At 48.3% G+C, this 18,017-nt stretch overlaps 1 protein-coding gene and 1 pseudogene across 11 annotated transcripts in view; both read left to right on the top strand.

Annotated features, from left to right (window-relative positions):
- SYNE1 (spectrin repeat containing nuclear envelope protein 1) overlaps positions 1–1,670 on the top strand; it is a 410,287-nt gene extending 408,617 nt beyond the window's left edge. For 10 of the 11 annotated variants that reach the window (XM_045842725.1, XM_045842724.1, XM_045842726.1 and 7 more), the window contains one exon: positions 721–1,670. In XM_045842725.1, coding sequence (XP_045698681.1) covers positions 721–961 — 241 coding nt within the window. In that variant the 3' untranslated portion in view covers positions 962–1,670. The remainder of the gene's footprint in view (positions 1–720) is intronic. The other variant, XM_045842731.1, reaches the window with a different exon arrangement.
- On the top strand, positions 1,203–12,765 carry LOC123821879 (annotated as a pseudogene).
- Positions 12,766–18,017: the final 5,252 nt, after the last annotated feature.

The raw sequence follows: 18,017 nt of genomic DNA, 5'->3' as shown, positions 1-18,017 counted from the left end.
TGTGTCTGCTTCTCAGACTCACAGCTGATAGACAATAGGATCAGCCCAGGGTCTGAGTCACTCAGTACTGTTCTGTGTGCCCACAAGGACGGCTTCCTCTGCCATCCTTGTTCGTACAGTTTCGGAACCCACTGATGTCAGGGCCGGATGCTGATTCAGTGCAAGATGAGACCAGGGTACACTCTGAGATCAAATTAATCTTTACGGGTCTGCACAAAATGACTGGGGCTGTTCTCCTCCTCGCTGCGTGGATACGGGCACACCCCGGATGACTAGATGGAACACTTCGTACAATTCTGACAGCAACTAATTTTGGCTAACGGTGCTCCGGGTAGTCTTTAACCAAAAATGCACTTCATCAAACATCCACATCTTAATTATCCCAGATCTACTTCATTTCTGCTGGTAGGATGTGTACAGAGCAATTATCTCTGTTGATGGGAACTATTTTACCCAATTAAGGGGTGGAATTTGACATCAATTAGTTACCTTTAGTCGACTGACTAAATGTTAACTTTTCAACAGCACCGTTGCCAAGCAACTCTTCCATTGGTGGCGGGAGACGGCCGGGGCACACCGAGGAAGGAAGGCTGGCAGCTAATCGCCAGGTTGGGTTGGGTTTGGCGTGGTCCTTTAGCTTCCAGGGAGGTGAGGGAACTAAAAGCAGCATCCATCCATCATGGAAGGTATTTGAGTTGTTTCTGTCACTTTCTCTCTCAGGTCCATAAAAGGTGGCTCCGATTCCTCCCTTTCTGAGCCTCGGCCAGCGCGGTCCGGCCGCCCTTTCCTGTTCCGAGTGCTCCGCGCGGCCCTCCCGCTCCAGCTCCTCCTGCTGCTGCTCATCGGGCTCGCCTGCCTGGTCCCCATGTCAGAGGAAGACTACAGCTGCGCCCTGTCCAACAACTTCGCCCGGTCGTTCCACCCCATGCTCAGATACACAAACGGCCCTCCGCCCCTCTGAGCCAAGCAGGTGCAATCTGCAGTGGTGCTGGTAGTGTAAGGAGGATTTGGCCCAAAGCCACCCCAAAATAGTGAAAAGAGGACCTGAATCTTGGCGAATGCCCTTGGTGTGGCAGCTTGAACCCGTGTGTGCAAATCATGACCTCGGAGGTGGATGATAAACAGTGGCAGGAGGAGAGCAAACAGAAGATAGAGGTTTGGAAGAAATATCATTGAAAACTCTGAGCCTCCGTGCTAAAGAGATGAAGGACCTCCAGCGGTCTCTGGACACGTATATTCTGGGCCTTCGGCCCTTTCTCTGCATACCCAAGGACTTCAGCACGCCGTCGGGGCAGCTTTCCCATGGTGGGCCCCGTCCATTCAGTAGGTGACGCCACCTGAGCGCCACGTTAGCGTCCAGCACTCTACCAGCCCAGCAGCGCTGAAGAGATTTTAGAACCTTGTAACATACAGTTTTTACAAGCTTATATGGCAGCTTCCTTTTACCTCGTTTTCCTTTGGGGCATGATGTTCTATCCTTTGCTTGAGAAGCACAGCTGTAAATCCAAAAGGCACTTTTTTAAAAAGTATAAAGAAGAACTGGATGTAATAAATAAGACCATGGAAGGCTTTATGTGGAAAAAAAAGAGATATTTATGTATGTACAGTTTGCTAAAGCTAAGTTTTGTTTGTATTGGTTTCTTTGCATTTATTATAGATACTATAAAATATTCTGTCTGTGCTTTCTTTCTCCCCTAAAGAAATGACTCTAAATTTTCCTGTTGAGCAGAGTGCAAACTTAACTATCTGCCCACAGGATGAACAAGACAGGAACGCAGGTATGCGTTAAAGAATGAGGGTGATTCCTTTCTCCCCCTTCCATCGAGAGCCAATCATCACTCCTCGGCTCTTGCTTCTCAGCATCTTTCATACTCTCCTTTTTTTTTATTCCCTTTGCACAACTGACTTTCCTATGGTCTCCTGACTGAGGGGCCCCCTGCCCACTTCGTCCCAAGAGTACCCAAGAGCCATGTGAATTTTCTTACAGCAGGCTTTGTTCAGCTCCCTTCTTTGCTCCCGAACCTTCTATTGTTTTCCATGGTCTACCAGAAGAAATGCAATTCTATCTATCATTCGCATCCACATGCAGTAAGATTTGGTTCTGCCCCTCTGATCTTGCCAGCTGGTGGCCCTCATGGAATTGTTGGGTGCTCATGGCATTTTAGTCCACTGTGTGATAATTGGAGGAGGAGGAATTATACTAAGCCCAGGTTTCAGGCTTCTCTTGCAGATGGAGAGCTCTGGTCCCAGGCACGTGTTCCTAATGGGTGGTAACTGCTGGAGAGAAGGGGCTGCTGTTCCTTAACTGTAGGGAGAGACAGTTTTGACATTTGCACTTATATCCCATCAACCTCTCTCACTGCGTGTACCGGTCTGATTCCTGTAGGTAGTACATTGACGAGTCCTGCTCTGAATCGAGGATGTAAACCAGACTGAGGTCCTCACCATGACCCGAACCTGCCTCCCAGAGCTCCCATGATGCTGGTAGCCTGAGCACCTTCCCATCTAGGGGTCCGGGGACTTTCCGTTGGGGGCCCTGGGCAGGCCTCCTACTCACACTCCGGGGCATTGCCTCAGGGCTCGCATTTCAAACAGATGCCTGCGGTGATTTCAGTCCTGTTACCCGTGGGAAAGCACACCCTCTCTATACCTTCTTAGCTCCGTCCTTTCATTCTCACCCCTCCTCCTCCCTCACAAGGCAGCTCACAGCCGCCTCCTCCGTGAAGACCTTCCTGAGCCCCGTGGGGCTGCACTTAAGACTTTTCTCGCTTGGACTTCCTTCGGGCGGCATTTCTGTCACACGGGTTCTGCTTTCTGCCCTCAGGTTATTCCCTCTCCTCCCCGCTGGAACCGTGCTCCGGGGACAGATGAGAGTTGTGTTCTTTTCCAAGGAAGACAGACCTGTGCGTAGTGCGCTGCCTCACCTCCTGCCTCCGGAAAGGCTGTGAGCACGGCGGAGATGGGGGCGCACAGGTGCCGGGGGCGCTCATCGGAGGTGGGCCACTCTTCCAGCCTTGTTCCCCTCTCGCTGCCCCGTCACCGCTGCTCCAAATACCTGGGGCGTTAGCCTCTAGAGTAACCCAACCCTTCAAGAGACACAAGTGACCACTGCTGGGGACATCGCCGCACGATGACATTAGCCATGGGAAAGACCAGCGACAAGAGACCTCGAAACTGTTTCTTCTCCACATTGCAATGAACTGACTTACTAGGCACCTCCCATCCCTGAAGAATCAAATGTTAAATGTGGCTGGAAAAGAAAAAAAAACTTTAAGAAAAATCTTGAGTATAGTCCTATTTGTGCCTTTCTAAAAACCCATGTGCATGTGCAGTACCCAATGGGATGCATAACATACATTTTTATTAAAATTTTCAAAGATTTAAATCACAGAGTACTGACATAAAACAAAAGCAGGAAGCCCAGGTGAGTGCAAGCTGTGAGGCTATGAGATGACGGCTTTCCCCAGAGGGTAATGGGAGCCGTCTAGCAAGGACCAAGGCAGCCGCAGGTGAGACTAGGGTTTCTGCCCAGAGTCGTTGCATTCTCATAAGCCCACGGAGGGAGAGGACCCGGGGTCTTCTAGGGGCGTCCTCACCTGCACCAGCAGCTACCTGGGAGAAAGCGAGAGGAGAGAACGTCCAGCAGAACCTTCCTGAGTGAGGTGGAGGTTTGGGAAGAACAGTGAAGGGATAAAAGGACATCAATGGCTCTCACTACTGTCAAGGTGCCCTGCTCTGGCCTGCAGATAAGGGTGCAACATCCCAAGAGAGTGGTGGGTGAGGAAAGGCATGGCAAAGAGGCCACCCACTGACCCAGGAGGGCAGAATTAATAACGTTTTGGTAATGAGATTTGCACAAGCAAACAGGAAATCTTAGAAAAGCCGAGGGAAGATACACTCTATAAAGCTAAGATGGAGAAATAAAGGGTTAGAAACTAAAAGCAGTGACTTCCTATGAAATCCAGAGGGAGTGGAAGGATTGGGGGAAGCTTTGGCCGAGGAGCAGAAACGTCTACTCCTGGAAAATGGGGTGAGAGCAGCGTCCCTGAGTTTTGTCGTAAGTGAGAAGACGCACCTTTGAAAGCCTTGGCCGGGAGATTCAGCAAGCGGAGGCTGAGATTGCTGTAAGAAGGCAGCTTAGTGTGGACTGATTTACAGCCGATGCCCTGGGGCCAATTATTAAGAAATTAAAGCTACAAAATTTTATTCACAAGCCACATAAAAGATTATAAAGTACAAAAAGAAAAAAAAAGTGGAGAGAGTTGATTTAGGAAGGCGGACTGAGGCCAGAATAGCAGGGTCTCAAAGGAGCTGGGCTGGATGGGCCCAAGCGCAGTCCTGACAGATGTGTTCTCGGCCCCCGCCCACCAGTCCGCCATCACCATCACCAAACACAGTCCTAGGGACTTGTGCAAAAATCCTCCAAGCCCATGCTGAGTAGGTCCAGGAATGCCCCAGAGGGGTAGCATCCACTCACATCACAGGTATTTCTGGAATACCCACTACGGGGCAGAAACTACTCCAAAGGCCTCAGGAGTCACCTCCCAGCCAGGAGGCACCACATCGCTCCTTGTTTAACTGCCCCGTTGAAAGCATTTCTCACTGGGCCTTTGACTCACAGGAGCATCTGTATCTTCCTTCCAGTTGTATCTGTTTGTTTGTCTGTCTGTCTGTTTGTTTGTTTGTTTTAAGAGGGGAAGGGAGAGAAGGAGAGAAACATGAATGTGTGGTTGCCTCTCACGCGCCCCCTACTGGCGGCCCGGCCCGCAACCCAGGCATGTATGTGCCCTAGATTGGGAATCCAACAGGCGACTCTGGCTTGCCGGCCGGCGCCCCATCCACTGAGCCACACCAGCCAGGGCAGTCAGTTGTGTCTTGAAACTTGGAATGAAGGCCAATGAGGAGGCTAGAAAGGAAGCAAATAGAAACAATTTCTATTGTAGGGGAGAAGAGGGAGATTAAGTCTGTGAGACCTGTCCTAATTTCCTGTCAGACAGGAATGTCCCTTTCGCTACTCTGTCACCTGGTTCCTGTTACAGTGGGACGTGTTTCCGAAGCACGTACATAGATCTGGTCGGTGGAAATGGAAGCAGGTGGAGTGGTTGATGAAGAGGCCATTTTCAGCTCAGCCATAGGCAGCAGCAAGATGTTAATCTGGGTGATGAGAGGAGGTGTTTACCAGGACCGGTCATTTCAGTTTTAGATTTAATAACACATTGTGTGGCCCTGGCTGGCGTAGCTCAGTGGATTGAGCTCGGGCTGCGAACCAAAGCGTCGCAGGTTCGATTCCCAGTCAGGGTACATGCCTGGGTTGCAGGCCACGGCCCCCAGCAACCGCACATTGATGTTTCTCTCTCTCCCTCTCTTCCCTCTCTAAAAATAAGTAAAATCTAAAAAAATAAATAAAAATAAAAATAGCACAATATTTAAAAAATAAAAAAAAATAACACATTGTGGAAATGGTGGCTGATTGTCATACCTCAAGTAGCCCAGAGACGGTGAAACCAAAGAATTGACTTTCATTCTTTAGTTTCTGGTTTCTCATGAACTTTCCCCTGAGAGTTTTAAAATATCCACCAGGAGTCCACTTGGGAACACCACGGAGGGCCCTGACTCCGAGGGAGGCCCCTCGTTCAGATGAGGAAGAGAAGGAACTGGGTGACTGGGGGGCACCTCCCGCCGCCTCTGCTAAGCAGCCTCTCCGAGGGCGGCGGGGCACTTAGCACAGGCGGGGAGCGCCCAGCTCCTGTTCGGCAGGCAGAAGGTGGGGACTGGGCGGTTTCACTGGAACTCCGCGGTGGAAGCAGCGTCTTGGAAGGCTGAGGAAGGCGGAAAGCTGTAGTACACCCTGAACCATAAGGAATATTTCCTCTGGGGAGCCAAGGAAACCAGTTGGGACTTGGATGTGACCTTTCCAAAACATGAAGGTCACAGTGCAAGGAAGCAACCTTGCAAATTGTTTTTTTACCTGTTACTTAATACAGGAGAAGGAAGTCCTTTGTCAGCTGTGCCACTGAGGACTGCATGGGCTGCCATAGACGGCTGAGGAAAAATCCAGACCTTCCGGCCAAAGGGACATCTCAGGGCCCCCCACGAGTACATCCCAGCCCAGCCTGAACCTCGCCAGACATTCCCAAGGAAGTGGCTGGGCTCCGAGGGCGAGGCTGCCAAGCAGCTGCCAACATCCAGGAAAGTTGCAGGCAGTGACCCCTGACCCCAAAACCACCAGGCACAGCTCACCTCCCCCACTCCCAACAAACCACACTGCTGGACGGGATTTACAGGTTCACTGAAACGGTAGGGATGTGTTCTGCTCCCGGGCAGTACATCATAGAACTGGTTAAAATAATCATGTATATGTGTATATTCTAAAAATATAATAAGACATAATAATAAGACATAATATAAATATATACTATAAATCTGTATAACTACACTAGTATATTGGTCACTTTGTTATGTTTTCATATATCACAGGACAAACACCCTTCCTTCTTCTTTTTTATAATTTCCATTTTAAAGCTAATTGTTTTAAAAAATCAACAATTTGAATTTCAAATACTCTCTTGCTTTCTGAAGAAAAATTAACAGTTTCCTATCTCCCCCTCGATGGCCTCCCAATTTAATGTTACCTTTCTGTGCCTTTTGGTTTTCTTATTCAAACAGCAAGTGTGTATACTTTTTTAAAAAATGGATCTATTTTTATTACCCTGTGACAGACATTGTCCACTTAGCAATATTCAGCAGACACGTCACTGTAGACATTCACGTCTTTGCTGCATTGGAGAGCTTAGTCTCTTCCCCCCGACAGTTGCTTGCTCCCAGCTTTGTGCTGTTAATGCTGCACACGCCAGGCCGGCGTGTGCGTGCATGCTTGTCTCTGTGTGGCGCTGCGTTTATTTCCCTCGGCTGCGCGGTTGTCGGTGGTATTACTGAACCCAAAAGGCTTGTATGTTCTAAATTTTCATAAATAGTTCTGCCAGATCGTTTTCTGAGAAGTGGCAATGGTTTATATAATCCCACCCAGAGTAGAAAAGAGAACCCTTTTCCTCAGACCCTCCCTAAATCTAGAGCAGCGGTTTCCAAATTATGGGAACTATTCCCAAATTATTAACGTCCCCGTTCTGCACATTAGGGTTCCTCAGGGAAGTTTTTAAAAATACAGCTCCAGGCCCCACCCCAACCAGGTGAAATGTGCTCTCTGGTGATCAGCATCTGTTTGAAGGTCTCTGGGGAATTCCCACGTGCAGACAAGTTCAGAAGGCTGGGCTAGATGTTATCAGCGTTCTACACTGCTGCCCAGCTGAGGGCAACCATAGCTCTTCATTTTTAAAGTTTGGATTTTAGTGACTAGTTTATGTTTTATATTGTTGCATTTATATTATCTCTGGAATCTGTTTTACTCTCTATTTATTGTTTTTTTTTAAATCTTGGTATACAATTTTCAAGGAACTCTTCATATATTTGAAAAATTAAAACCTGTATATCATTTGTTGTAACTTTATACAGTTTCCTTTAGTTACACAGAAAGTTTTACTTTTTACATCATCAAATCTGACAGATTCCCTTTCCTTTTTGGATTCTGGATAGTCTGCATTAAAAAAGGACTATTCACTTTAAGATTATGCAAATGTTTGCTTGTACTTTCTTCTAGTAGGTCTGTAATGAATCTGGAATCATTTTGTAGTTGATGTACAGTAAGGGATTTCTTTGTTATTGTCCAAATAGACAACTCTCCCCATGCCAGTTGGAAACATACTTCCTTGTATTACTAGTTCTTAGCAATTTAGATGTCGGTCAGCAGGGGCCCTGTGGAATATGAGATAGTAAGCAACACACAGTATTTACGGTAACACAGCAATTTAAAAAAAATAAGATCAATATATATTTATTTATTGGGGAATATCTCTACCACATATTCTTAAATTTAAAAAAGGATACAGAATATTTCCTATAATATGCTTCCATTTTTGCAGGAAAAATCACTAATTATGTACACAAGGAAAAAACTGAGAGATGAAATTCAAGGCTCAACAACATGAACAGAGTAACGAGGGGGAGAAACAACTTCAACCATTTAAATTACGACAAGGAGGATGATATGTTTTTAAAATCCAAATTGCCATAATGACAATTTTTTTAAAGATTTTATTTATTTTCAGAGAGGGAAGGGAGGGAGATAGAGAGAGAGAAACATCAATGTGCGGTTGCTGGGGGTCATGGCCTGCAACCCAGGCATGGGCCCTGACTGGGAATCGAACCTGCGACACTTTGGTTTGCAGCCCAAGCTCAATCCACTGAGCTACGCCAGCCAGGGCTATAATGATGAGTTTAAAAGACGAAGGATAAGGGAGCTCTGCTGTTGCATGAGGAGACATTTGATTCGGTGTTTAGTGAACAAAAAAATGATTTGGAATGCCCAGCATCAATGGTGATGGGTGATGTGTTCAAAGGAGCAGAACCCCAAGGGCTCACTCCGCTGCAGGGGAGCGCGCTGGGCGCACCGTGCCTGTCGGTTCCAGGGAATGAGGGCAGGGTGGCGCCAGACTCCCATCTCCTCAAGGAGGCTCCCTGACCAGGGCTCCTGGGTGAAGAGCTTTCCTGGGGGGACAGCTTGCCTCCAAACGACACTCGTTTGTTAAAGAAAAACCACTTTTCAGCCACTACCCTACTCTGGACGTCTCCCTGCTTGCGGACGAAATCTGTCCATCAGCGAAGTGAAGGGGCTGGGAAACGTCCACTGCCCCCTGGGACTCACAGGCAGAGCCTCTCGGGAAATGCAGGTTTACCCTGGTTTGCTTTTCCCTGAGATCTGCTCCTTCTCAACCACCTCTCCCTATGTTCTGCTCGCTCTCAGGGGCTTTGGCCTGAGCCTCAGGCCCTCCCCTCCCCCAGCGCCTTCGCCTTCAGAGAGTCCGCGGCTCAGAATGAGAACCCGACAGCGAGAAAGGCCGCCAGCTCCCTTCTCAGCTGGTCAGAGAGGACAGGACGGGACTCGCAGCCCCAGACGCTGACACATGTCACGACAACAGCCCCGCAGCCCCTTTCTGTAGACTCTTGACCCGAGAGAGGGTTGTATATGTTTAAAAAGTTGTAAAACAGACACAGACAGGTGAAACATGTTGGCAGGCTGCTTGATGTAAGACGGGTGCTCTCCGGCCAGGTGCAGAAAACGTGTGCCAGCCCAAGGCAAACAGGCTGGTGGCAGAGCCACCCTGGGGACGACCTGGGGCCTTCCAGACCCCAGGCTGCTGACAGAACCTCTCAGGACAGCATCCCGGTGGGTCAGCTCAGCTCTTGGCCAGCTCCCCTGCCCCCCCACCACCCCCTCCCCGACCTCAGTCCGGGTGCCATTTGGGGTGCTTCCCCTGGAAACGCTTCCATGGCTTCCATCAAGGAATCTTTGTTTCTTTCCTTTCTCCCTCCAGTTTTTATTGGGTTTGGCTGTGGCCAGGACTTCAGTGTTCGTCTTTGGAATGGACGTGGTGTCTTCTGTCACGAGGCGTAGGCCCTGAGTGTTCTGTCAACCCTGTGGCCTCTCAGAGGTGTCCGTGTCCTGGTCCTGTTTGAGGCACCTGCCAGGCCAGCGGTCCTCGCTGGGTCTTCAGCGCAGGGGCCGCCATCAGGAAGGCGAGGGTCCGGCCCCTCTGCAGCTGCTTTCTCGCGGCTGGGTCCTTCCCTTTGGCGAGGAGAGCACACCCATGGCTTTTCAGAGCTCAGTGGGCATGCGATCCGGTGGCAACCTAGTCTGGCAGGTGATAAATCTTGTTTGTTCAGGGCTCCGAGCCTCTTTTATTGGCTAGGCAAGGCCCTAGCACCGCGGGCCTTCATCAGGCAGCTTCTCCTCTTGGTGACATCAAGCCTTGGTTTCTCCTCAAGGCTTTCTTTTGTACCCCAGAGGCCTGCACAGCCCTGGCAGCTGCTGAGAATCCGAGTCTCCAGTGTCATAGAGGGCGGGGACCTGGGCCCTAGGAGGACCCACCTGTCAGCACACTCTCCTGGAAAGGGGACCCAGGCAATCCGAAAGCGCCAGGCGCACTCTCTCTCCTTGCCACAGGAATGGCTGCTTGTTTTATTCATAAAACAATATTAACAAAATTATCATTAGTAGAAGATAAAAGGGCATCTGTTTTTTCTTTCTGCCTCTATGCAATCATATAAAATAAACAAAAAAGCTCCACATTGCTTTAAGGTCTCTGATGCCGGCTTTCTACTGTTCTGTTAACCCTAAGGCAAAACTTAGCAGCTTCTTCCACAGGACGAGGCCTGCAGCGTCCGTGGGTTCTGTGCCTTTGGGGTCCAAGTCTTTGTACTCCCTGGACCCAGGTTCTCATGATCCCAGGGCTAAAACAAGCTTCTCTCCCACACGTCCTGCCTTTTCATAAACCCGCTAATGCTTTCCCATACACTTTTTTTTATTAGAGCATTCAAGAATGGATTGGATTGTAAAGATTGTTAAAAGGTATTTTAAAATATTTAATAGTCAAGTCAAAGATAAGCGAAGGGGCCACTCGGCCTAGTTTGTAACGCCTCCCCAGGGAAGCATCAAGCAAGGACTGTGGCCGGCTCAGTCCCCAGACTCTGCACCTGCATCTGGTGTGCTCAGGGGCTGGGGACACTTGCAAAGCAGCCCCCCAAGGTGGTGACAGGATCCCTCCTGCAGACGGCACCCTCCCCTTGTCATCCCCCGCTCCCCTCCAGCCTGCGACCTAGGGTCCTGGGTATTGACACAGGCTCTTCCCAGTGGCAGCTGTGGAAATACTCAGGAGTCTTGACAGCTTCGACCCCGCGGAGCCTGGGGTGACGGCAATCCATCAATCCGTCCACAGGAATGTTCATCAGCTTACAAACCTTTCACTGGCCTTTTCCACAATTATCGATTTCTCAGTAAAAAAAAAAAGGCATCTGATGACAGCTGCAGCGCTGGAGAAAGGTCTGGTGGCGCACGGAGTCTGGAAAGTCACCCAGAGTGCTGCCTGTCCCCCAGCCTCTGGGTCACTGGCTCTGGGCAACGCTGTCCTGAGTCGGCCACTTTGGAGTCTCTTTCTCCTCTGTAGCCGGCCCCGCCACGGAGGTGTTCCCACATGCTTTCAAAATCACTTTTGAAAATGTTTGCCCACTGCTTCCTTGTTCCAGTTTTTTCCCCCTGCTTTCATCTAGTTAGGGTGAACGCGACTATTTTGACCATTCTACGCAGACACCACGTGCCTTGGCTGCCTGCCATGGTCCTGTTCCCAGGCCCTGAGATAGGAGCTGGTCTTGTGACCAGGGGAGGGAGGGAGGCTGGCCCAGGTACCGTCACCTCTGAAACAGGCCCTCCTGCTGGTGAGGGTGCTGCTGCCTGCGGCATCAAGGTCGCAGGTCATCAGCTAGAAATAGAGCGCCTGCTGATGCCAAGGTACAGAGGATACTCAGTGCTCAGCTCACCCACCGCTCCTGGCAGAAACCAGGGGCAGGGAAGGTGCCTGGTGTGACCTTAGAAACCAAAGCCTCTGGCACCGAGTGCCAGGGATGATGGCAGAAGAAGTGCCCAAGTTCAAGCTTCCATGCCCAAGGGCCACCCACAGGAAGAGAGGAACATATTTCTCTCAAACTCAGGGCCATATGTGACTCTTTGAAGAGTCACATTTTGCTGTGAAAGTGCATAAAGTGTGAACACTTGTTCAAATACAAAATTAGCACTTTCTGTGGCCTGGGGTAAAATGTCATCTCTGCTGTGACTCTAGGTCAGCCCCAGGAAGCCCAAACCCTCACTTAAGAAGTACCCATTAAGTTTACAGTCCGGAGGGATCCAATGTCTGCCATTCACGAGATTTCTGATCCTGAGGACCTCACTCAACGGTGTCAGTCTTCAGTTTCCTCATTCGTCAGAGTGTATCTAACCTCAGGGACCCTGTGGCCGGGCCAGCATGGCATGGGCCACGCTGGTGCGGCCCAGGGCAGGGGCGGCCTAGAGCAGAGCCTCTGTGCCTTTCGTCATCCTGACACTCTTGAATGCCCCAGACAAGTGAGGGTTCCGCTGTGGCAATGACTCCATCTGGTACCCCTAGCGTCCAGACACCATCACCCACGGGCTCTCAGCCGGAGTCACCGTCGCTGCCTCCGTCATCCTTGTCTCGGCCCGAGGGAACTACCTGGTGTATGCCTACCGCCTCTATTCCCACTCCGACTTCGACAGCTACGTGGCTGGTGTCTACAAGGTGCTAGGGACAGTCCTGCTGGGGCTGCAGTGGGCCAGTCCCTGAGACCTGGCGAGCCCCACATCGGCCACCCGCAGCCCCGCTTCCTGGCGGTGTGTCACCCGCACTGGAGCCGTGTCAACAGCTCCGTGTATCGATGTGCAGGTGGGGAAGGCGTGCGGGAGAAACCTGCCGGTGCCACGTGGTCTTTGCGTCCCTCCCTTGGGTTGCACTGCTGACCTTGTTGCTTCTATGTGCAGGCAGCTCTGCTGGAAGGGGGCACAGCTGCCTCCCCTTCCGCCATGCCCCCTCCCCCGCACACTGCGGTTCTTTCTAGTGGCCTCTGCCCTCTGGGTGGGCTACACCCGCTGTCTGACCCCAAACCACTGGAGTGATGTCCTCGTGGGCCTCCTACACTGCACATTGGTGGTCCACCTCACCGTTTGCTACATCTCGGATTTCTTCAAAACCCGGCCTCACGGCACTGGCTGGAGGAAGAGGAGCTGGAACGGAGCCCAGCCTGTTACTGATGCTGACCCAGGGTGGAACCAACCACAACTCTGGGCACCCAGTCTCCAGCTCCTGAGGCTGAGGCCTCCCAGACAGGGCTCGTCTGTGCCTGCAGCTGGGACTCGGGCTGTGGGTCAGCAGGTCACGGTGCTGGCAGGGCCCTCGCCTGAGAGGGTGACACGGGCCCCGGACAGGCTTCACGTGCACCAGGTTGGTTCCTACAGGCATTTCTACTAATCTCATCTCCTGTGCACTAGAGCACAGGTCTGTGGGTGCCCAGGGCAGCCTTAACGTTTGGAGGGGGTGCTCTCCAATATGAATAGTACTCCCTTAGTACCTTATCTTTTGGAGGGGCTAGGGAGGGGATTGGGAGATTTGGGTAAATGCTATTTTTGTAAAATGTTATTCTTGTGTGTATGCTTGTGCATGCATTGTGACTGAGGGTTGAAGGAAAATCAAAGATCATTCCATTTGCTGAGAGATCCTCTTCAACATTTTGAGTTACCAGTAGAGCGATCCAGTCCATGCACAGGTGCCTCCTGTTGCAGAGAATTCACCCCACCTGTACCTTCAACCAGGTGTCCCGGATAATCTGTAGGCAGTTCCATTAGAAAGTGTGATTCTATCCTAGACTTCCGGCCAACATGGAAGCGCAGGTAGACATACTGTGCCTCCTCACACAACCAAAAGAAGGACAACAACAAATTTAAAAACAAAAAACAACCGGAACTGCCAGAAAATCAAACTGTAAGGAAGTCCGACGACCAAGGAGTTAAAGAAGAAACCTTCATCCAGACCCGTAGGAGGGGTGGAGATGGGTAGCCGGGCAGAGAGGACTCAAGGTAAGACAGCAGCTGGAGGACCGGGGTGGGTGAGGCAGCAGCTGGTGGAGCGGGCACCCCACATTTGTGTGTAGATAAACCTGGAGGAACAACTGGGGAGTGAGACAGACCATACAACCCAGGGTTCCAATGTGGGGAAAATAGAGCCTCAAAGCCTCTGACTATGAACCCCCTCTGTGGGGGTTGAGGTGGCAGGAGAAACTCCCAGCCTTACAGGACAGTTTGTTGGAGAGACCAACAGGGTCCTAGAATGTACGTAAAGCCAGCCACCCGGGAATCAGCACCAGAAGGGCTCAATTTGATTGTGGGAAGTGGGGGAAGTGACTGAAAACCAGCTGAGAGTGGAGAAAGTGGCACTGTTCCTTCTGGGATCCCCTCCCCCACAGACAGCATCACAACCCAGCGATGTGGGTTGCCCCCCTCCCCAGTGAACATCTAAGGCTCCACACCTTACTACATAACAGGTGCATGCACTGGGACAAAAAAAAAATGGCCCAAATGAAAGAACAGATCAAAGCTTCAGAAAAAATATAATTAAATGACGAACAGATAGCCAACCTATCAGATGGATAGCTCAAAACACTGGTAATAAATAAGAATGCTCACAGAAATGGCTGAATATGGTCACAAATGAGAGGAAAATATTAAGGCTATGAAAAGGAAAAAAAAGGAAAATGTACAGGGATTTAACAGTTACAGGAAGGAAACTGGGACTCAAATCAACAGCTTTGAGCTGAACGAAGAAATAAATGTTAAACCAGAGCAGAATGCAGAAACAAGAATTCAAAAAAAAAATGAGGAGAGGCTTAGGGACCTCCAGGACATCTTTAAACATTCCAACATCCAAATCATAGGGGTGCCAGAAGGAGAAGAGGAAGAGCAAGAAATTGAAAACATAATGAAGCAGAACTTCCCCAATCTGGCCAAGGAAATAGACTTCCAGGAAGTCCAGGAAGTTCAGAGAGTCCCAAAGAAGTGAGACCCAAGGAAGCACACACCAAGGCACATCGTAATTACATCACCCAAGATAAAAGAAGAGAATCATAAAACCAGCAAGAGAAAAAAGGAGACAGTAACCTACAAAGGAGTTCCCATTAGACTATCAGCTGATTTCTCAAAAGAAACCTTGTAGGCAAGAAAGGGCTGGAAAGAAGTATTCAAAGTCCTGAAATGCAAGAACCTACATCCAAGATTACTCTGTCCAGCAAAGCTATCATTTAGAATAGAAGGACAGATAAAGTGTTTCCCAGATAAGGTCAAGTTAAAGGAGTTCATCATCACCCAGCCTTTATAATATGAAATGTTAAATGGACTTATCTAAAAAAAAGAAGATAAAAAATATGACCAGTAAAATGACAACAAAGTCACAGGTATTAACAACTGAACCTAAGAAAAAAGCAAAATCAAAAACAAACTAAGCAAACAACTACAACAGGAACAGAATCACAGGAATGGAGATCACATGGAGGGTTATTAGCAGGGATAGTGGGAGGGGGAGAGAGGGGGAAAAGGTACAGAGAATAAATAGCATAAATGGCAGGTAGAAAATAGGGGAGGTTAAGAATAGTACAGGAAATGTAGAAGCCAAAAAACGTATATGTACAACCCTGGACTGTTCTCTGTTCAGTCACCGGACATGAACTAAAAGGGGAGAATGCAGGTGGGAGGGGGTGTGCAGGGCAGGGGGGAGTAAAGAGGGTAAAATGGGACAACTATAATAGCATAATCAATAAAGTATATTTTAAAAGGTGTGTTTCTATCCTTGAATGAACATACCTTTGAAGAATGAACAAGGAGAGTGAACACCTTTCTCCTTGCCTTAGCTTTACTCTATGTGGTGGTTATAAATACCACAATTTTAAGCAACATGATTGCGAATTTAAAACTAGCTTCTTAATGCACATAGCCCACATAATAAAAGCAATGAAAATGTGCTGCCTCAAAATTTGCCATGTTCTTGGAGCAGCAAATCTGAATAGAGAAATCCCAAATGTAAATGTCCCCAAAGGCTTAAGAGTATATCACGTTGCAGAATGTGGTCTGGAGCCACTGTGGGAGTGGAGTCTACCCCCCAGTCAAGCATTCTAACCGTGACACACCCCAGTGGTAGATTTAAAAGTTCCGCACATGACTACACATTCTCCTGAAAGCTTTCTGAACACTGGAAATAATATATGGCACATGCAGACAATTCTGTTCCTTCATATTTTGAGAATAATAATAAGAGAGAGACAGGATGTGTGGAGAGGTGGACTTCCAGCTAAGGCTGGCCAGGTAGGGAGATCCGTAAATCCTTGCTCCAAAAAGCAACTATAAACCTGAACAAAATTGACAAAACAAGCATTTCAGCACTCTGCAAAGTGACCAAAAGCTTAAAAAACTGCTGAACTTTGGGCAACTACAGTGCATATCTGTGGCACTCTCACTGGGGCCTGCTTCCACTCCCCACTCTCCACAGTTTGGTCAGGGGCACAGCAGGGCACGTCACGAGGACTGACAGCTTTGTTGCCGTGGCCACGGTCTCAGGCAACTCACTTGATTTGGTGGATGAGCAGAGAAGGCTCAGCTCCACTACCCTGGGGTTGTGGCTGTGGCTGAGGCAAGCACATTCCTGGCTGAGGCTGTATAACGTGGTAACGGAGACCAGAAAGTGCCCAGGTGAAAAACTGGGTCAGACCTGAAAACAGCCTGACAGTCCCATGGGCTCCCTCGTGGACACACGGACCCATCAGCGGAGGACAGACGCCTCGCTGGCTCCAGGTGTTGGGCAATCTCTGTGCAGTCACTGGATAACCGCAAAGCTATGCAGACACAGGGCAGTTCCCAAGAAGTCAAGCTTAAAAACCAAAACAAGAAACTAATGTAAGAACTTAGCAGGAACATCAGAGGCCAAACACTACAGGAGAGACGAATTTCACACATTTAACCCAGATGAGTCACTGAACGAAGAGAGGAACGACAGGACGCAGCACCCACAGCCCCCACTTTCGGGAGGATCAGAGTCCAGAGTGGCTACAAATCTGTGTCTAAAATGTCCAGGTCTCAGTAAAAATTATAAAAAGTGACCTACTTCAGAATTAAGAGGTTGAAAGAAACCATGTATATGCCTCCCCAGATGGTGGTTGTAGCCGAAAAAGACTCCAAGCAGCCAGTAGAAACACGTTAAGGTGCCTAAAGGATTAACACATGACTTAAAATATGGTGACAATGAATCAACAAACAGGAATTCTCAATAAGAGATGTAAATTATAAGGAAAAACCTAAGTTTTTTATGTTGGAGCTGGAACAGAAAATAACTGACATGAGAAATATACTACAAGAGTTCAACCTCAAATTCAAGGTGGCAGATGAAAAACCATCAGTCCTCTTGAAGACAAGTGACTAGCAATCCCCTAATTTGAGGTGAAAAAGGAAAAAAAGATGAAAGAAAAACGAACAGAGCCTCAGAAACTTGGGGGACAACATCAAAGGAACTGACATGTAATTAATGAGAGTCACAGAGGAGAGGGGAGGGAGAAAGGAGGAGAAAAGTTATTTGAGAAAGTAATGGCTGAAAACTTCCTCAACTTGATGAAGACCATCCATCTACACATCCAAGAATCTTAGTGAATCCCAAGTAGGATACATTCAAAAAGATCTGCACCTAAACTCATCGTAGTCATTAAAGAGACAGAGAAAGAGAGAGAGAGAGAGAGAGAAAATCTTGAAAGCAGCAAGGAAAAGGTGACTCGGCAGACAGGTGAGCATCAGAGGACTGAAGCAATTGAGGCTAGAGGCCATGGATGATATGTTTAAAGTGCTGAAAAAAAACCCCAATCTGTCCACCAAGAATTCTACACCCAGGAAAAAATTATCTTTCAAAATGAAGGTGGAACAAATACTTTACCAGATAAACGATTACAGAGAATTCAATGCTAGTACATTTGCTCTACCAGAAATACCGAAAGAATTTCTTTGGACTGAGAAAATGACACCAGACAGTAACGCAAATCCACAGGAAACAATGAAAAGTTCTGAAAATGGTAAATACGAAGATTCAAATTTTAAAAATCTATAAATACCAGGTGTATTTTTTCTCACTTATTTAAAATATGGTAAATTTCATCGGCCAGTACATACAACATTTTATCACTGAGTTTATAGTATATAGTGATATAATGTACATGGCAATAATAATACAATGGAGGGAAACAGAATGGACCTATTTCAAAGCAAAGATTTTTACTCTAGTTTATCAGTTAATATTAGTCCACAATAGACTGATAAGTCAAGTTGTATACGGTAAGATCAACCACTAAGAAAATAATTTTCAAATGAGACCAAAAATCAACAGAAAAATTAAAATAGCACCCTAAAAATGTTTAACAAAAATGGAGGGACCAGTAAGAAGGAAAGGAGAAACGAAAACAGAGATGTATAAAACGGTAACAAAATGGCAAATGTAAATCCAACCTATCAGTAATTCCATTAAATGCAAATGCTCACA

This window comes from Phyllostomus hastatus, unplaced genomic scaffold (assembly GCF_019186645.2).
Source record: "Phyllostomus hastatus isolate PE091 unplaced genomic scaffold, TTU_PhHast_1.1 phas_contig_40, whole genome shotgun sequence".
NCBI classification, from domain to species: domain Eukaryota; kingdom Metazoa; phylum Chordata; class Mammalia; order Chiroptera; family Phyllostomidae; genus Phyllostomus; species Phyllostomus hastatus.
Note: the sequence above shows the minus strand (reverse complement) of the source record. Positions and strands in the feature narration are given on the sequence as shown.